Source organism: Colletotrichum truncatum, assembly GCF_014235925.2.
Source record: "Colletotrichum truncatum strain CMES1059 chromosome Unknown Contig_0004, whole genome shotgun sequence".
In the NCBI taxonomy this organism is placed as follows: domain Eukaryota; kingdom Fungi; phylum Ascomycota; class Sordariomycetes; order Glomerellales; family Glomerellaceae; genus Colletotrichum; species Colletotrichum truncatum.
Genome location: NW_027222401.1, coordinates 1898139 through 1918733, shown reverse-complemented (window position 1 = coordinate 1918733; position 20595 = coordinate 1898139). Strand labels below are relative to the sequence as shown.

Genomic DNA, 20595 nt, shown 5'->3' with positions numbered 1-20595 from the left:
GAAAAGTCTGGCTGATCTTCCTCTGTTGGAACGTGAAACAGTGCTTGGCAGCTGGGAATAAGTTTTTGATTCTCGAAGCGCCCAGCAAATCTTGACCGCTTTCTCTTGTATTTCAGCACTCCCAAAACACTGTTGCATTGCATGCCACAGAGACGGGCAGCCGTCATTGTCCGCCAGATTCAGGTTCAAGTCAGTGGTCTCCAGAGTACACTTCACCAAGCCAGTTAAGTTGAACTTTGCGGCATGGTGCAGTACATACCACCCCTGATTATCTACTTCTATGTTGGCATCGGTCTTGTAAAGCATCTTGAAAATCTCGTCCACCTTAGAGCGGTGGCTTATGCCGTTTAATGACATCGTCTTCCCCTTGTTGTCCCCAGTCTCAACTTCAGCGCATACAAGGGGGACGGTGCCTGTAAATCACGCCAAATCGGCTTTGGGCTGGGTAAAACTAACCATAAGCAATCTGCGCGATGTTTGAATGAGCTGGATGGTGTGATTAAGAAAGAGATATCGGGCACCTGTATCTGTGATTTCTGAGTCGGCATCTGGGAATAGCTCGTCTTCTTGCCCCGAAATATTCCTGAGTAGTCTGGTGAGCCAGTCGAGTGATCACCTTTCTAGCCTGTTATAGCGAATCCCGCAGATGCTATAACTGTGGTTTCGGTAGACATCATGTTTTCTTTATTGATTTCTGGCTCGCCTTCCTCGACAGCAGGAGCATACTTGAGTTTGAGAACTTCCAAGGGCCGTTTGGCGCACACAATCCAAGAGATGTCTTCGGCTGCGAGTTCAGCATGTTCTTGTGGTTGTTCCTGTTTTCTTCTCCAAGCTTCCTTATAGACCTCCTTGTAAACTCGAGTTCCCTTGGAAACACTTGCTGAGGCTTTGCGGATAGCCTTAGCCTTCGTCTTATAGGGCAATGATTCCATCCGCAATTTGGTCCAGAAAAACCCGTCTGCTTGACCAGTCGCTGATTTGAATATCCTTCCAAGTGTTCAATTTTCATCCATCGGTTCTGCTCAAGACTATCTTAATTTCTCGCTGAGATGCTAGGCTTTTTCAAACAAAAATCTGCATGTCTGGCATTCTATTCTCTATGAATTACCCAACATCATCGTCATCATCGCTGGCGCGAATTGACGAGAAGATAGCGCCTTTAAAGTGAAAAACCTCTCCAAAGTCCCCGGGATACTTCTGATGTGGCGATGACGTTGGCAGAACGTCCTTCTTGAAGCTGGGAAACCTCCGACAGAAATCTTCATCAACTCTTTGACGCACATTCGTCCAAGGTTTTGATAACGATGTAAAGGCTTCTGGAGGAGGAGGAAATAACGACATGGAGTAAGTTAATAGTATTTTCCAGCGTCGGTCATGTATTGTTTTCGCGATGTGTCTCGAATAGTGATTTTAAACACACATGGAATTGAGAACGCGATTGACGAGGTTTGCAGGAAGATCGCCAATGGTTTGTTTTCCTTGATTTTAAAGTTGAAATACATAAGCGATACCGATATTGGTATTGTTTCGGAGTCGATGAAGTAACTCGCCAAGTATGACTGATACCATGATTTCTTGCCAGCCCCTGGGATACTAACGCAAAGGAGAGCGCGGTTCTTCTCCGATACGCAGAACCTGAACTGGACAGAATCCAGAAGCCACTGGCCAGTTCCATTTTCTCTGCGTGAAAGATTGTCTCGCTGCTGTGGCTGGTAGTCTGTCGTAGTCAATCAATCCAGGATTTCATGCTGTTGATTGCTGATATGTTGGCCATGCATGGAATCAACAACTTGTTTAGTGTCATGTATAACTTGATTGTGGGGTGATAAATCAGCAAGTCTATTAAGAGATCTAATAATTGAAATATTAAACAACCTGTCCCCACATTGCTTGATCACATCAAGCAGCTGAACGTTTCATGACATTCCCAAGTGAAGCTTTTGGAGATCCTCTGTTGTCATCCGCAGCCGCTTCCGAAAGCACCTTTAGTTTCAAGTTTGAGAGTTTCCCGTTCTCTGGACTGGTTTCCAGGTCTGTGTGGCCTTCAAAGACCTGTTGTAACTCGTTCAAATGTTTGCGGCAACCTTGAACGGGAGGTTCAACGGTCCGCCTCTCATAGTCACTGAGCTGTCCACCAAGACAGTCAATCTCCTCTAGCCCCAATTCCAGGGCCTTGATTCAGTGTAGAATATGTCAACATGTCACTTGAAAAGGCGACTTAACGGTATTCCGCTTGGCTTACTCGCGATTTAAAGAATCGAAATGATCCAGTGCATCGTCGAAGCGCCCGCGATGTAGCTTGGCCTCCTCTAACACGCCGATAAAGTCGCCCACTCCGAAGCCGAACGTGTTGTTGTCAAGTGACCCATTTTGCTTGATCCGATACTGGGCCGAGGTGGTCACCATGCGCCCTAACACATTTGGAAAGCGATTCATGTCGTGTGAGGATGCGGCTGCGCATTATCGTGGCTTTGCCTTGACAGCCTTCATTGGGAACAAAACCAGGAATGCGCTGTTAGTTTACACAGTTTGACAAGGGTGGGCATTTGTGCTTCTATGTCCTTCCAAGATACTATCAGAGTTTTGGTTGACACAGCGTAAGGCCAAGTTCTGGAAGAATTTGACAATTACATGACGTCTGCTCAAGGGGTTCGTTTTCATAACAGAATCTATTTTAAACTTATACCTAAGCCAGCCAACAACACCTCTTCTACGCCATTTTGAGTGCTTAAGGCACAAGTCTCTTGGGGGTACGGGGGTAGTAGCTCGCCAGGTGGACAGACGGCAGGTTGAGGAACCAAGCGACGACACGGTCGAGACCGATACCACCACCACCGTGGGGAGGAACACCAGCGCTACGGAAAACATCGACGTACTCCTTGATACCCTGGCTGTTGGGGTCGATGCCCTTCTTGCGCAGGCGGGCCTCGAGAACGCTAGGAATGTGAATACGCTGGCCACCGCTAAGAATTTCCTGGCCACGCATGAAGAAGTCGTAGGCGTTGGTGACCTTAGGGTTCTCGGGATCCTCAAGGGCGTAGAAGGGACGGGCACCCTCGGGGAACTTGTCAAGGACATAGAAGTCGGTGTTGAACTTCTTGCGGATCAGAGCACCGAGGGCCTTCTCCTGGGGAGTGGACATGTCCTCGTCATCCGAGACATTGCGGTACTCCTCCGGGCCCTCCTCGCGGAGGAGCTTCTGTCCCTCGGCAAAGGTAAGACGGACCTCCTTGCCGGGCTCGGGGAGGAGGAATTCGTCGGAGGGGTAGACGGCACGGACGGTCTCGATAGCCTCGGCGCAGCGCTCCCTGAGGCCACGGAAGATGTGCAGCAAAACCTTCTCAAGCATGTCCTGAACCTCGTGGTAGTCGTCCTCAATCTCCATCTCCAGATCGAGACCAGTGAACTAAACAGCGTAAGCAACAAACCCAAGAAATTGCACAGCGAGTGATCCTCCTACCTCAGTCATGTGTCTAGGAGTGTTGGAGTTTTCGGCACGGAAAACAGGTCCAATGCAGTAAACTCTCTTTCTGCCACCGGCAATCTCAAACTGCTTGTAGAACTGAGGAGACTGGGCGAGGCAAGCGCTCTTCTCAAAGTAGGGGAGCTGGAAGACGTTGGCACCACCCTCGGAAGCAGCACCGATCAAGCAAGGAGGCTCGAACTGAACGAAACCCTGGGCGTCGAGGTACTCGGCGAACAGCTTTCGGGTTTGCATGCGGACTAACTCGGTCAATAAAAATCTTCAGTTTATTAGTGGCGTGGACCTACCGTCAGCAATAGCCTGTTGAACAGGCGCACGCTTGTGCATGACGGGGTTGTTGAGATGGGTGGACATGCTCGCGCTAGGGGTGTTGTCGATGCTAACACCCTCAACGCCGCTCTTGATTTCCTCGACAGCCTTGTCCTCCTGGGGCGCATTGGGGTCCTCGTCATCGAAGCTTGAGATTGCACGGTTGGAGACAGCCAGAGACATGGCCAGGGCCTCGGGGCCAGGAGCGATGACGTAGAGCTTGGTGATGTGAAGCTCGTAGTTGCTGACCTTGCAGCTCTTGACAGGCTCGAGGGGCTTCTGGACAGTTGCCTCAACAAGAACGTAGGACTCAAGAGCAAGACTGCCAATCCACTTGACCATCTGCTTGGAGACGGGCTTGCCCTCAGCGCTGGCGGCGATGACACCCTGGATGGCCCAATTGCGCTCCTCACGGAGCTCGATGAAGCACATCTTGGCGCCCTGCATACGCGAGTTCTGGATCCACGCGCGCACCTTGATGCTCTTACCGACATGCTCGTCGCCGACATTACGGAGGTTCACACGCTCGGCGTCGACCTTGGTCTTCGGGGTAATGTCGCCGTAGTTATCCTTGGCCAGGTCCTCTCCGCCTGCGCCACCAGCAGCCTTCGCGGCAGCCTCAGCGGCTTCACGCTCAGCAGCCCTGCGAGCCTTCTCCGCCTCCTTCTTGGCCTTGGCCTCAGCCTTCTTCGCTCCCTTCTTGGATTGTTTCTCACCACCCTCCTCGTTGGCGGGGGCGGGGGCGGGGTTGGAGGTAGGCTCGGTCGCCTTTGCGGGCTCGTTTGGCGCGTCAGCCATGTTTGCGATTCGGTTCTATATGCGGAAAAAAACAATTAAGACTCGAGCTCGAGTTTTCAGCCGGGTGGTGCGTTTTTAACGTCGATGTGATGACTCTTGTGGTCTGACCTTCGGTGTGACTGTTTAAGTGACAAACAGGTCCACGGCCGGGAAATTTTGATGGTGGGGCAGGGACGACCCCTCACAAGCTGAAAGCCATTGGCGATGAAGTCACGGAACGTCGCATGTGCGGGCGGTGAGTCAATTCATGTACTTTGGGCTACCTCAGTGCAGTCACAAACGATCGATATCTGAAATAGCATGACTGTCATGAATCAATTGGCTTTAAGGCCGGCGAAAAAAATATAAAATTAGATATTGCAATCAGCCCACCCTCTTCCATGCGCACCATGCTGCTAAATCAAACGCCAACCTGCACCGCCAGTCCTGGTATGCTGCCGCCAAAAATGAACACAACCAAACTTGTAGTAGGTACATACAGCAACAAAATTTTCTAGTGTCGCAACCAGAATACAGTATCGAAGACCCCGTCTAGTTATTCCCTGATGCCCAAACTAGGCAGCTAAAGGATGGGTCTCGGACTTCTCGCAGGTGAAGAGGTTCACGTGGTAATCCCCTCTGGCTGCACAAGCCAGAATGGGTCTATGAGGATGGAAGGCCGTGGCTGCAATTGGCGAGCCCCTATTCTGTTGGAGGAAGCTCGAGTATGGCTCGACACGGGAAAGCTCATGCCCATCAAAGTTGAAAACCTTGACGGCATGTGTAGAAGTACCACTACGCATAGGTCAGTATAGTGGCCAGGGTGAGGGGTCCTATTTTTTTTTTTTTTTCACTTACACAGCAAACACCGGTAGGTGCTCATGAGTACTGGCTGTTCGAAGAGTATCCCGAGTCGTCTGGTAAACGTGGAGGGGCCGGTCCATACGTATATCCCACAGCTTCACCTTGCCATTCCTGCTGGCGCTAAGCAATTCTCGTTGCCCGCCACGCTGCATATGAACACTCTTGATCCATTGCCTATCGGTTTCATCCTTCCACTTCTTCACCATGGAATCTTGTGCCCTGAGACGCGTGTCAAAAACGCGGACAGCACCGTCGCCAAAGCCAGCGACGAGCGTATTGCCTGTCATCTGATCAGATGTTAAGGACGTAACACAAGATCCTGACCGAGCAGGAATGTCCATAATGCAAGTCTCGAATGCCGCAGACCACACTCGGATTACCCGCACATCGCCAGCCACGAGCACACGACCTGTTGATTGTTGCCAGTCAAAAACCATACCCGAATTAACATTGCTGGGTACCATGTGCGTAAGAGCTCGCCAAGCCGAAGCTAGACTGATTGATTTATCGGAGTCATAGTTCTGATAAATTCGTATCACACCATCAGACGAACCAGTCATTAAGAAGGCCTGGTCATCCTCGTTGATAAACTTCATGTCGCTGATTCTTGACCCTTCAGGGTTTCCGTTTGAAAACCTGCTTAGCCGGGAATGTTTTTTCCAGTCCCATACACACACCGTATTGCCATCATCTGCCACGGCGAGATGGTCCTCAAACTGATGGAAGGTCAACTTGGCAGGCTGCGAACCATTATTCGTGATACCAAGTTGGTTGTTCCACTTGTGACTACCTGCATACTGCTTGAGAGGTTGTGTTTCGGTCAGAATGAAGTCGTTTCTCGACCTCCTCCAAAGCCGTTCGTTATACTCAGTGCTACCTGGCTCATCTGACTCGCTCGGCTTCATCTGAGGCTCGCAGAAGTATTCAATCGACCATTCCAAAAATGTGCTCTGAAGGGGTAGCGTGGGGGACTCGCTCGGCTTCCGCTCTTCGTATCCACCAGAAACAGGCTCTTTAGCAACATGATAGTTGGCATGGACAGCAGTGGGGTCACTCTGTTCTGGGGGCGCGGAGGCAAGCTCGGGTGCCTTAATCTTTTGAGACCCACTCCTTTGCAGTCCTGGTGAAGGAGCTGGAGTAGAGTAATTGGCCTTCTCACCAGCTTCCGCCTTGCCATCACTGCCAAACAAGGGCAGCTGGAACAGCAAGCTTGCTGTGCGGCGCAGCAAGCTAGGAGAGGCCAGAGGTGGAGTGGCCATGGTGTTTGAAACCCCAATGGCGTTGCTACGCCGATTCAAATTCAGGTGGTTCTTGGTAGAAGCTCGCTTTGCCCTTTTTCGGATATCATCGATAAGGATCTGCGCGTGTTCACCAATAGCTGATGTCGTAATCGCCTGATGAACGTAGTCCACAATGATGGTCGCGTCTCGCTGAACCTCAGGGTGGGGGTCGACGTTGAGCATCAGAGCATGCTTCCAACATGCTGCGAAGACGGTGTTGTGTGCGAAACCATGTACTGTAGGCTTGATGGTTCCATCAGCATTCCTGTTTTCTTTGCGCGCATAATGCAGCCCCATTTTGTGGTTCATGCCATCTTGCCCAGGAGGGAAGAGGAGGTATTCCCTTTCCTCTTGCAGTTGTTCGTACGCAGCAACGATGAATTTGCTTTCAAAGCGGACGATGAACCTGGACAAAAACACGAGGAACTCCCGTCGGACCATCGGGCTGCCGTCATTAGCCATGTCCAATAGGGTCCAAGCGATTGACTCCTCAATTCGGGCAACCTCGTCAGTTAAGTCAATTATGCCCAGGAAGGTAGTCATTGCATACACCATAGCTGCACGAACCTCGCAGCATGGGTCTTTTGTCAAGAATGACAGCTTCGCTGGGGCATTCTCACGAATACCACGCCATTTAGCTTCAGGGAGTTCCTGCCACAGTTGACTAATGCATAGACAGGCCCACTGTCGTAGCAAAGGGTTTTCCTGATTCTGCAAGTGGACCAAACAGTATGTCATTATGTCAGTTTGGTTGCACACATGCTGGCCTGGCTTGTAGTCCTTGCACAGCATGGACAGGATAAAGGCGCACATTGCCTTGTGCTCGGCCTCGTTAACAACAGGGAGGCTCTCAGATGGCTTCAGAATTTGAGCAAAGTAGTTGTAGCCACTGTCCTTGATGAGGTCCGCTTGACATGAAATGTCAACAGCTAGTATTCTTGTCCAGATGAAAATCATTACTGGCTTTAGCTCAGCCGCAGCCGACTGTAGTAACTTCAACACGTATGGGAAAATGCCAATGCTTAAAGCCAGCTGCACAGCCCATGGACCCAAGTCAAGAAATCTTCCAAGCAGAATCAGAGCTCTGACTCTGTGCTGCTGACTTAGGAGAACTTGAAGTACAACGGGCAGCTGCTCTGGTGGTTGCTGGGACATGGCATCTCCTCGCGTTAGATAGACGTCGAACGCCGTCAGCTGTTCGGTAAAAAACGTCGAGTTTTGGTACTCGTACTCGAGGCCCTCATTCTCCTTTCGCTCAAGCATGGGTAACTGTGCTAGAGCCATGTCTACCGCCAGATCCCAGCTCGCCCACAGAGGGTGCTGGCGGGTCTCAGGAAGCTCAGGAAAGGACTGCGGATGGCAGCCGTAGACGGACATGATCCTCTGAGCAAGAAGGAAATTGCGGAACAACGCAGCTACCATTAGGTCTTGTCTAAAGAACTTCCGAAACAGGTGTCGCGGTAGTGTCGTCCAGGCAATGGTGTCTGTGATGGCTGTGAAGATCCAATTCAGCTCACCAAGCGGAGTTCGTCTTTCCTGCAATCTTCCGGGCAGCTTCTTAGCTCGCTCTGGAGTAAGATTCGTCTTCAGAGGGTTTTGTAGGACGAAGAACCAGAGAGCCATCTCGATTGGAGTAGTAAGACAGGCAGTAAATAAATCTGCTGGTAGCAGAGGGTTGGTAGGAAGGTTCTCCTTTACATCGCAGGCGGCGAGGTGGATGTAGGGCTGGAACACCGTCTTCTCGTAGTTCGGATCCCTCGCAGCAGCTTCCTCTTCCTCCTGTTCATGCTTCTCTACGAAGCGATGGTAGTTATTGAGAATATTTCCGGCTTCGGAACAGTCCCAGACATAAATCGTTGGAGCATGTAGCCATTGTTGAAGATCGTACAACGAAACCGGGATATACTGTGTATAGTTTTTGTTAAAAACCCATATCTCACCACTCGCAGTGGGCTTCGGTACTCCATGGCCGTTGTAATGAAGTAAAACTCGCTCATCTTTTGCGTTTCTACGCAGAGACTGACAGAACTTCTTCGTTTCTTCAACTGAGGGATCCAAGTACTGCTTGTATCGTGTTCGAATGGCAAGCGTCTCATACTGAGCTTGAAGCGCCTTGCCAATGTTCTCAAGGGCTTTTTGAGGAGGGGGCGTTGTAGGGTCAGTCCAGGCCTCGAGTTTGGCACCTGGGTTGGTCTTAAGCTGGTCAGGAGGCTCGACAGATATATTAAGACAGACGGCCAGCGCAGCAGAAACAGTTTTTAGCCTGTCTCGCATGCGCCAATCCTGCAGCTCATGTAGTGTTGCCTTCGGTTTGCCAGTTGTTTCGTGTCGTTTATCGGTCCAGTACATGTACCAATTCTTGAGAGACAAGTTAGCGTGGGTCAGTATGCGCAACAACATCAACTAATCCGCTGGTCCAAAGACGCGTCACTTCGCAGTTGCGAGTATCTGGCTTTGGACTTTTGATAAAACAACAGCCTTCACCCTTCCGGACGACTGCATTGTCTGACATAGCCACAGGAATGGAATGTGTGCACAAACACTGGCGATGTGGTGCCCCGCGCTGCCCCTCCGAACTGGAATTCGAACGGCCATGCTCATAGTCATGGCGCACAAGTAGCGAAGAAGCAGTCTCTTGTTTTACGCAGCGCAGACGGTGGTTCACATTAGACCAGTCCATCTGGAAACCATCTAAACAAGACCGCAAAGTAGAGGGACGCAGGAGCTTGAAGGAAGAAAAATTGGGTGTGAAGGAATTCGACAGCAACAAGAAGAAAGGCTATGCTCACATTTGCCAGTGCATTTATGACATCTGGGGACTCGTGGTACTCTTCGAAACCGTGTCTGGCGCCCCAATGCGGGAGATCCTCTTCGGAGTGATCAACTTCCTCGACTGCCCGGCTGCCTCCATACTCGCTCTTTGATCGCATGAGCAGTGGCTTCACTCCTGGCCGACTTGGCCGGTCTGAGTCGGACTGTTCTCCTGTCGATATTCCAATAGAAGGAAACTGTTTATTACCGGGCGCACTCGATGGACGTCTGGCGGTGCTGTCGTCATGGCTCGTGGATCGTTGAAGGCCTAGGGGAGGATGGGCAGCAGATGAAGATGGTTGCGCCGTCGCATCAGCGAATGCAGAGGCGCCGTTGGGACGCTGCATGGACGGCATTGTGACGGGACTTCCATTAACACCAAGCAGCGCAGTGCTGTTGGTTCTTCGTGAGATGCTAGGGTAGTGGCGGGGCTGAGAGGAGGAAGGTGAGGGCTTCGAAGAGCTCGACTGTCGAGGATGGCTGGCGGAGGAGGCACCAGGGTGAGGTTGATGTTCTGGAGTGGCGGCAGCAGTCATGATGTCAATGACGGTTGGTATACTCAGTGCTGGCGTGCAAACCACCTTTTCAGCATTCACCGCGACGACATTTCGGTTTCGCGGTGGTCGCGCGGATGAAATGGATGGAAATGTGGCAGGCGGTTGCGTCGGTGACGCGAATTTGGAGTTTTTGGAGAGGTGAATGACAGGTCAGGTTGGCGGCGCAGTCGTAGCGGGACTGAAGGTGCTCAGGTGCTGTGTGGTAAGGTGCCTACCTCAGTGCAGCGCTTGGCCCGCGGTAACGGCAGTCGCCAAAAATTAGGAATGGAACCTCGAGCTGAGGTCAGCTCTGGCGACCAGCCTATCAGCAGCTCCGTCTATCGTCGCCACCCACTACTCATACGCTTGAGAAAAGCTCCCATAAAAATGCCCGAAAGTTTATAAACTTCTTGATACGATTCCTAAAATTCAATGCCAGGCCATAGTTGGAAATCAAGCAAACACGAACCAGTTCATTTTGTGCTACGGTGAGCACCGCCTGAGTAACCTGAATCAGTGGATACGACATCGGTGTCGGCACAGGCCGAGTCCCTCAGGAGACGGAAGTGACTGGCCCTGGCCCTGACCGCCTTTCAGCTCCACCTCTCCGCATCTTCGTTCGCAACCAGCCGCTGCCCGCAAGTGCAGCAGCACCCGATCCGGGGCCAAGCATATGAGGTCTTCGGCCGGGCGCACGGTTCAGGCATTTGGCGGTAAGGGCGCTAAGCTGAATCAGTCTGGTCCATAATTACTTACCACTTACGTAGTGTTCACCTGACCTTCCTCGTGCAACATATCCGTTCGGTATTCCTGACATCCTACAATCCGAAGTTGCTGCATGTTGCATGCCACGCCGACACGTCACCTCAGTGGTTGTCCTTTAGATCTATCTTTATATTAGGAAGAGATGGAGTCTATATATACTGATAACCAGCCTGCGGACTCCAATTATGCGCGAGGAGAGTCTCAACAAGGCTACTGATGTGGCCAGCATTGCTTACGAATTAGCAATGAATACACACTCACACTCACACAAAACACCATCGTGACCTTCAGCATCTCACAAAATCGGAAAATTAGTTAGTATCTCCTGGGCTCTCCTTGGAACGATAGGGGGGTTGGTTTGTGGGATAGTGGGTAATTAAGAAACATTGTCTTGCCCAAGTGGCTGGTTCGCAGACTTTTTATTTTATTTCTTTGCTTCTTGTCTTTCTTCCTCTCCTCTCTTGTTCCTTTCTCTCAATCCGTTTTGTGGGGATGCTGCTTCGTTTCTTTTGAATGGACCATCGTAACTCACTCGCTGGGCTCCCACATGTCATACTGCTGATTCGCATACCCCCGAACCCGCTGCTATACCTTGTCGGATGATACGATTTACGAGCAGGATGGTTTGGACCGGGTTACACTCTTCACCCAATGTCCGCTTGCCGAGACTCTGTTTCTGCTCTCGTTTCTGTTGCTGGGGATGAGAGCAACAACCGAAGCACTGGTCATCCACTCCCCCACGCTGCTCGGCAGGGCCATCGTTGTTGAGACGATTTATGCTTGAAGCCCCATTGTGGCTGTTTTTCTGTTTCCTGGCGGGTCGTATAGGATGGGTTAGCCGGTTTGTAATCGCCCGATGCGCCCATGCACAATCAGATGCGATCGCGAGGATCCATCCTGTTCGTTTTCTGGGCTCGGACCTGAAAAGCTTCCTGCGTCGACACGAGCCTCAATGTCTGCCGTGTCTCCTTTGGCTCTCACGCACCATATTTCCCTTGCCCTTCGCCCGCGTGCTGAAGGGTACAGTTTGGATAGCGCTGTGTGGCCCCCTTCTTTCTGGCTCCCGTCTGCTTCGGAACCTGCACTAGAGCTAAGGCTCAAGCTTACCAGATTGCCGCATCTTATTCTCAGACGCGCCATCTCAGTGAAGCATTCCCTTTTGGCGATTTAGCAATAAGGCTAACGTGTAGTTTAATTTGCCAACATTCCGCGCCCATTCCATCGAAGCCTCCGTCCCTGCGCCACTGCTACTCATCCGTCCCAGAATCTTTAGGTCTGCATCCATACGCAAGCCAAGGCGTGGTACAGTGAGATACCTCAACGTCTGTAGTGTGGAGCACGTACCTCACCCAAGCCCGTTCTGTAATCATCGTCTCACCCAGCTGGGGCCGTGGTCACCACACAGTGTACCACCATGATTACCCTTCACACCCGTACCGTATTTCCCAGCGTCGCCTTCGTCACTCCATCTCTCGAAAGTAGTCCCTTCTTTTTTGTTCATCGCCATGCAAAACATTGTGCTCGCTGCTGTATCTCAAGGCCTTGGAGAGTCCGTGTGCGGAAAGGTTATCTAATGGCTTTGAAAAGAAGATGAAACGCACCACCTCATGGCAGACGGGCCCCCCTTTACGGGAAATTATTCTCGAATGTGCTCCGTAACCGCCCTCTTTTTGCTGCTACGGGGGCACACCCTCGGGACTTTTCTGGCCGCTGAGGCCATTAATGGTAAGTCTTATGGAAGAATATGCCCAGGGTTAATTGGACCGACCGGCATACTTTCTTTCGTCTCCCGTTTCTGTGTCCGTTCCTGGGAGTACGGGGTGGTGCAGATTAGGATTTTCATGAATTCTTGCGCCTCGGGGCATTTGAGTGTTTTGCATCTGTCGTCAGAAACACCTACATACGTCAAAAATATAAAGCGGGGCCCTGCATTTGCTGGAACCGATTGGCTTCACCAGCCAGCTGGCTACCTTCTTAGGAGCCAGAGCGTGTTGAAGCAGCTTCAGGGTTATCCGTTGTTATTATAATTTTTTAATCTACGCGGCGACGAGGTCTCGGGACGAAATGAAAAACGGCCGAGACTTTTGGTATTTACTCAGAAGATTGAGGTCTCGTTGGTCGGGTTCCATTGCATCCTTGGGCGTTGAGCTCTGGCTGCGAGGCACAGAACACGATTGTGCAATACGAAATCACGGGCGCCATCAACGACAAACTAGCGATACAATGACGGACATTTCCCGACTCAGGATTCGTGATCTGCACCTTTCCGTGGCATCGGACTGGGGACTGTTGCTGGAGCATTGATGGCAATGTCACGGTGACGAGGTGAGCCAACAGCCACGGCGTGTAGTATCCATATATTCTTGGGACCAGGCTTAGGACTGATTTGGCTTGGGACGTGGAGCTCTCTTCCGGAACTTGTTGAACAGGCTACACCAAAGCAAAGCCAGCCCACACCAAAATCGATACCCGGACGGCCACGTTTAAAAAGTTGATTTGAATTTTACGGACCTTCTCACATGGGACTTGGCGCGCTACAGTTGGGATCTGCAGATGATGCCAGGCGGGATAGAGGCTGGGGAGTAACGCCGATGGTGATAGCGATAGCGATGATGGTGATGTCAAGGAAGCAAGCCAGCAAACACGACGCAAACAGAGACAAAAGTGCTTAAGGTATCATCAACTTGGGGCTCTCGACTCAGTCAACGAACGGGCACGCGTCAGGTCGTGCCAGACGAGCCCTTAATACAACATTTTGTCTCCATCAAGATCTTTTAATACCTGGGGGCGTTTGGTACCAAACCAGGGAAAGACAAGGTCGGGTACCTGGGAGTACATCTCCCGGCAAACAGAATGGTCCGCCCCTAGGACATGGTGGCCCATGCTGTGGGTGGGTGGATATAGGCTGTAAGGTACCGCGTGCCGTACCATGGTGTAGTTGCCTGGTTCGAATCCCCCCTTCTCTCCAGCCCCTTTCGCAGCGGAAGGGGACGCTGACCACTCACTCGTGCCAAGGGCAAAGGGTAAAGAGTACTGGCCAGTGACATGCTGAGGTGTGCCGTTTGCTCTAGCAGCCACGTGTCTTGGGGTGTATTTCCTATGTTCCCCCTGATGTCCGAGCATCCTTTCCTCTCTTCCTCCCCACCGCAGTGAAGAGGCGCGCCCGCCTGCAGCCTCCCCGTGCTCCTCTAAAAAAGTTTCCCATTATTCTGCTTGGATACTGGGCCGCCCCTTACCTTCCCCTACAGGCCACAAGCCCCCCCTTCACCATATCCACACAACAGCGGAAACCATGCTGCGCGACATCCCATTGGTTATGATGAGTTGAAGGTCAAGCCCCTGGGCGCAGGTGCAGCGTGCAGGGGGGTAAATTGCCAGGCAGTGGACGGAGAACAGGCCAACGTAGCGACCCAACGGAGCCAGTCAGTGCAGGACCAGCAGCCCCAAAACGGGATTGACCAGCCCAACTGGCACTGGGCTGTACTTTGCGTGCATTGCTTTGCCTTATTCTGCTTTACCTTTGGATGCCTGCCGCTGCGCTAAAGTTGCTGCCGCTACTGCTGTGTGCTGCGTCTATCCTGTCACTCTCTCCTGCTTTAGTCCCCCAATCGTGGTGGTGTACTTTCCAAAACCTCCTTTCACCATCCTGCCCAGGAGAGGGAAACGAAAGACCTGATGCGAAAGAGACATTCTTCAGCCTGGCTCTCTCACACTTTTTCTTTCCTGTTGCTCGCTGCGAAGTCCGTCTTCTAATCGCACTCAAACGTGTTTTCAATTACCAAGAGCAGCAACAACGCCAGTAGGAGCGACAGTCTCGGCACCCTTTCTACGGACAGGCCCGCCCGCCGAAATAATAATAAGACCCCCCGAAAGAGACGAACGCAATTCGGAGGGGGGCCGCCCAGGAAGGGGGAAGGTTAAAAAAAAAAAAAAAAAGTACCCAATCCCCTAAAATCCAACGAGCCAACCCCCGTCTGTAGCAGCTTGTACGCGCGGAGTTGACATCGTTCCGTTTCTTCGCCCAACCCAGCCTCCTCTCTCTCACACACTTTCTCTCGTTTCCTCACCCCTCGCTCCCTTACTCGCTTCACTGCGCTGGAGAGGAGGACCGGAAGAAAAAAAAAAAAAGAACGAGGTCGAACAGCATCGCAAGAGAGTCCTCACCCAGCAACCCGCGCTCGCTTCTACCCCGGACACTCCACCGATGCCAATCCAGCCATCCGTAAACTCGAGCGTCGACTCCCTTTCCCGTTCTTCTGTTCCTGCATCCGCTGCATCTCATCGCGCCGCAGCAGATCCCACTTCAACGAACTGGCGATAGCATTCGGATCCTGCATTTGCCTTCCACGATCCAACAGGCCGTTTTTTTTTATGTTTTTTTGCTCTCGTCACACGAACGTGACCATTTGAACGACCGAAACGATACGTTTAATATTTCCCTCGAAGCGCACTGAAAACGGCTTACGAGCGACTCAATCCCCTCCTTTACTGCCGCCCAGCGCGCAGGCTGTGATCCGATCCGTCATGGCGTTCCTGTTCAAATCCAAAAAGAACCAAGATCGAGCTCTCTCAAGTCGCGATGCGAACTCCGGCGGTGGCTCCCAGAGTTCAATTCAGAGCGCCAGCGCAAGAATCGCAAGGGAAGAAAAGAACGCTACCCAGCGCTCGACACCCACTGGCAGCGTGAACTCAATCGATCACGATGGAAGCGCTGGAGCTGCAAGCCCCGACCAAGGCTACGGCCGTCAGCGAGGGCTCAGCGTGGATCAAGGACCGTCGCAGTCATCTTCCAGCGACCTGCCTGTGAGGTTCCCCGGCCTTTGGGGACGCATCGTCCTCTCTTGTGCTTTACTGACCGCTTCGTAGCTTCGAAATGGCCCCCCGGTCTCTCAGCAAAACATATCGTCTCAGCAACAACAAATGATGAACCCCAATGCGTCGCTTTACCCTTGGTCACAACGACGGCTGACCTATACGTCATCGCACCCGAGCCCCTTTCCCCGATATGGCGCCGCTGTCAATTCGGTTTCGTCCAAGGAAGGTGATATTTACGTGATGGGTGGTCTAATCAATAGCTCCACTGTCAAGGGTGACTTGTGGATGATCGAGGCCGGGCAGAATATGGCTTGTTACCCTCTTGCGACAACCGCCGAGGGACCGGGCCCCAGAGTCGGCCACGCAAGTTTGCTTGTTGGCAACGCTTTCATCGTTTATGGTGGTGATACTAAGGTTGATGAGACGGATGTCCTTGATGAGACGTTGTACCTTCTCAACACTTGTGAGTTGTGCCTCGGTATTGCGATATATTGCCTTGGACAGCGGCTAACCTGACCTTAGCTACGAGGCAGTGGTCGAGAGCGCTACCTGCTGGTACAAGACCCTCCGGCCGTTACGGGCATTCTCTTAATATTCTTGGCTCCAAGATCTATATCTTCGGTGGACAGATTGAGGGCTACTTCATGAACGACCTCTCTGCCTTCGATCTGAACCAACTACAAATGCCCAACAATCGGTGGGAAATGTTGATTCAGAACACTGAAAGTGGAGGCCCGCCGGTGGGCAAGATTCCTGCAGCTCGAACCAACCACTCCATGGTGACATTCAATGATAAGATGTACCTGTAGGTTTTGCTTGAAGCTTCTGGTGTGCAAGATACTGATTCTCGGTGCAGATTTGGCGGCACAAACGGTTACCAATGGTTCAACGATGTCTGGAGCTACGACCCTGCCACAAATGAATGGTCACAGCTGGATTGCATTGGGTACATTCCCGTCCCTCGCGAAGGCCATGCCGCTACTTTGGTCGACGATGTTATGTATATTTTCGGTGGGCGCACCGAAGAGGGTGCCGACCTTGGAGACTTGGCCGCTTTTAGGATTACATCGCGCCGATGGTATACCTTCCAGAACATGGGACCGTCGCCCTCTCCTCGATCGGGCCATAGCATGACGACTGTTGGCAAAGCCGTGGTGGTTGTTGGAGGTGAGCCTAGCTCATCTCCTGCCAGCGTCGGTGATCTTGGCATCGTTTACATGCTGGACACCACCAAAATTCGATATCCGAATGATGCCCAGACCCCACAACAGCCAGCCGGACAACCTCAGCAGCAGAGGGTACAGCAAGCGAGGAGGCCCAGTACCGCAGCTGAGACAAGGAACCTGCTATCTCGCGACGGCTCCACGGGACCTCCTGATCAGAAAAGGCTGGTCGGGGCACCTCGTGACCCTTCTGCAGTGAACAGCCCTCCGAATGGTTACAGGGGCGGACCCAATGGGACGGAAGCCAGCAACCCAGCTGCTGCTAATAACATGTCCAGGGTACCGAGATCAGCAGCGGCTTCGCCCCCCGCTGGACCACCCCCTCAAGGCCCTACTCCTGCGAAGCCTTCAGTTCAGACTGCGAATTTGGGTAGGGTCCGTGGGCAGTCATCGGAAAGAGACGGCTCCGCTGTTGGCTCCCCACAGCTCTCTCAAAATCAATCGCCAGTCATCAGAGAGGTAAAAGAGCCGGCTTCCAAGGACCCAGAGGTGGTCCCAGTAACCAATGGTCGGCGAACCCCTCAGCACCAAGTCAAGAGAACCGGCTCACAGTCGGAGTCTGTCGCTGCTGAGCCGACCAAGCCTAAGTCAAGGCAAGGTAGCCGCTCTGGAGGCTCGGTTGATAGCACAACTGAGCCAGCGTTGAAGGCTATTCAGCCTCAGCCTCAATCCCAGCCTCAGTCGCAACCGCCACAACAGCAACAGCCGATATCATCACCGCCGCAGCAGCAGCAGCAGCAACTGCAGCAGCAGCAGCAAGTCCAACAAGCGCAAGCGAACCGACCCGCATCTCCACCCCCACCAACTCGCCAAGCAAGCAACCCACTGTCTCGGAGGTCTTCCGGCCGCAACTCGCAGACTGTAGCTTTACTAAAAGAACTGGACACGGCCAGAAACCGCAATGCCTGGTATGCCTCAGAACTTGAGCTTGCGCGAAAGGCGGGCTATGTTCCCAACGCAAGCCTCAGCCCTGTTCTGGATAGCAGGGCCGCCGAAACATTTGATGACGAGGACAAGCCCCTTATCGAGGCGCTTTTAGCCATGCGTACTGAGCTAGCTAATGTTCAGGCCTCGATCGATAAGCAAGCCGTGCTCGCTGCGAAGCAGATCGCTGAAGCTGAGAAACAGCGAGATTCGGCTATTCAAGAAGCCGTTTATGCCAAGGCCAAGCTCGCTGCTCAAGTAGGCGGCAGCGTTGCAAGCACGCCTCAACTCGATGGTGAACGCGATGTGGATGATCGTTCGACCGAGATTAGCCGTAAGCTGGCAACTGCCCTCAACTATCAAAAGGATCTCCAAGCTCAGATGGAAATGCTTAAATCTGAACTCGAGGCCGAGAAGCGTGCTCGACAGTTGGCTGATGACACCACAAACGCTTCACAAAAGCGCATGAGTGAGCTCGAATCATACAAAACCATGACTTCGACGGAGCTGGAACAGCTAAAGGCTGAGTTGCACATGGTTCAGAAAGAGGCAAGAGAGCAGGCGGTTCAGTACACCGAAGCCATGGCGTCCGTACAGTTTCTCAAAGTCGAAAAGGAAGACTTTGAGAAGAAATACAACGAATCGGTTGGCAACTCGAAGGAACAAAATGACACATTTGACTCCCTGCGCGAAGCAATGGCCGCATCTGCAGAGATGAAGTCACATCTTGAAAGCAAGCTGGAAGAGGAACGCTCGCAACGGGAGAAGCTTGAGTCTAAGCTGAACAAACTAAAGGCTGAGCACGAGACTCGGACGGCTGAACTTGTAGCGGCAACCCAGCGACTACGCGATGCCGAGGAGCTTGCTGAGAAGCATGCCAATGAGGCTAGAACACATCGACAGGCTGTTCTCGCCGGTTTTGACAAGGTTTCTACCAGGGATCTTGGGGCTGATACCAAGGCTGATTCAGAGAAGCTTAAGGCTCTTCAGGGGCAGCTCAATGCTGCCAATGCCTTGGTTAAGAAATACCAACAAGAGGCGGACTCCGCCGCCGACAAGCTCCGTACTGCCGAGGAGCGCATTGCTGGTTTGGAAGTCTATCAGGAGCAGTCTAGTCGCGAGGGCGTAGCCATCAGAAGACAACTGCAAGCGGCTTTGAGAGATACCCAGTCTCTGCAGGCCAAGAACTCGGATCTGAAGCACCAACTTCAAAACCAGCAGCTGGAAACTAACGCGATGACGGTTCAGCACAACACATTGAAGGATATCCTCGTTGAGCGTGGTATCAGTCCTACGAACATGGCCCGTACTCGAAGCATTGGAAGTCCTCGCGTAAATACCCCTGAGCAAGCACGCATCCGCGATCTTGAGGACCAGCTTACCGCCGCAACCACTGCGCATGAAGAAAGCTCCCAACGCGCAGCCGCACAACAAGAGGCTACTGAAGCAGCTTATCGCGAGAAGCTCACTCAGCTCGAGAACGATTACCAGTCTGCTGTCCATTACGTCAAGGGCACCGAGAAGATGTTGAAGCAGCTCAAGGAGCAACTCGCTAGATACAAAACGGAGAACACTCGTCTCAAGTCCGAGATTGAGGAGCTCGAAGAGCGTGTTGAGGCTTCAGCCTCAAATGTCGGAGGAGCCGCTCCTGCCAACTGGGAGAGCGAACGCCATATCTTGCAGGAGAAAATTGAAAGCCTCGAGGAGGATCTCCAGGCCTCAACCGAAAAGCTTGAGAACCAGTTGAACGCGGTTAGGAAGGAGTTGGATGAGACTAAAAAGCAGCGCGAGGGCGCTCTTAAGGATGCTGAGGAGGCTTCCCGTAAGCTGGGCGCCAACCGCCGAGATTTGGAAGAGCTCCAACAGGAGAACGCTCTTTTGGAGCGCCGAGCTCAAGACGCCGAACAGAAGGTCTCGCTTCTTCTAGACCAAGTCGAATCATCGGTTGACAGCTACCGCCGACAAAGTAGACAAGCGCCTAGCATGACCTCCGAAGCAACTGTAGGAGGTACCAACGGAAACAGTATAAGCCACCAGCGACAGGATAGCTCGGATGCGGATAGCAACTATGGTGGCGTATCTGGCGGTGTCGATGGGCGCAACAGCACTGCCTTGGACAATCTGGCTAACGAACTCGAGACCCTGCGCACCCACTTGGAGGCCACCAACAAGAACTACCGACTAAGCAACACCTTTGACTTCGAGGGCACCGCGACCCCAACGAGGAAAGATGAAGAGGTCGGACTCGGCCTCAGCGAGAGCCTTGCCGACTGGCGAAAGCGTCTCGATGTCGACGAACAGACGGAGAATGATCGAACCAAGACCAAAAGCCGACCCGATCGGCCTTAGTCTGGCGTTTTGCGGCGGATGAACTCTCGCTTCGCTTCATGACAGTTACCAGACGTTTGCCACTACCAACTGTATATTCTTTTGCTGTTTCAGAGCAGCAGTTCCCACGGAGAAGGAGTTGTCGGAACTTTTGTGGCTTCCACTTGATGCACCGCTAGTTCTGGTCGACTCCAGTTTTTGTTTCGCAATGATTCCACGTATTCATGACGAAACAAACTTCACTTAATTTTTCCAGTCGTTTTTCTGTTTTTGCGTTCTTCTTCTTTGCCCATGGATTTTCTGATGATACATTACAACTACGGCCAGCCCTGCTTGTCCTTTTATGATGGGCTCGTGCAAGAGAGCAAGCTATGGAGCTAACAAAAAGGGGGCCTACCTATTCTTTCCTATGAGATGGGCGGATGGACTGCAAAGGTTGGCATACGTGTCTTCCTTTTTTTTGGTTGTTGTTTTATTTT

General features: G+C 52.2%; 3 protein-coding genes across 3 annotated transcripts; 1 reads left to right on the top strand and 2 right to left on the bottom strand.

Annotated features, from left to right (window-relative positions):
- Positions 1-2728: 2728 nt before the first annotated feature.
- CTRU02_207320 (aspartyl-tRNA synthetase) lies at positions 2729-3718 on the bottom strand (the record flags this gene model as incomplete). The annotated part of the gene is made up of 2 exons (XM_036719292.2): positions 2729-3406; positions 3461-3718. The coding sequence occupies 2 exons, from the start codon at positions 3716-3718 to the stop codon at positions 2729-2731; spliced, it is 936 nt and encodes a 311-aa protein (XP_036588999.2).
- A 1427-nt stretch (positions 3719-5145) lies between these two features.
- CTRU02_207319 (meiotic regulator-interacting protein (WD repeat domain-containing protein)) lies at positions 5146-10061 on the bottom strand (the record flags this gene model as incomplete). Its single annotated transcript, XM_036719293.2, has 3 exons — positions 5146-5365; positions 5429-9072; positions 9504-10061. The coding sequence occupies 3 exons, from the start codon at positions 10059-10061 to the stop codon at positions 5146-5148; spliced, it is 4422 nt and encodes a 1473-aa protein (XP_036589000.2).
- A 5289-nt stretch (positions 10062-15350) lies between these two features.
- Positions 15351-20137, top strand: CTRU02_207317 (kelch domain-containing protein; the record flags this gene model as incomplete). The annotated part of the gene is made up of 4 exons (XM_036719294.1): positions 15351-15629; positions 15693-16104; positions 16164-16446; positions 16498-20137. The coding sequence occupies 4 exons, from the start codon at positions 15351-15353 to the stop codon at positions 20135-20137; spliced, it is 4614 nt and encodes a 1537-aa protein (XP_036589001.1).
- Between the last annotated feature and the right edge of the window lie 458 nt (positions 20138-20595).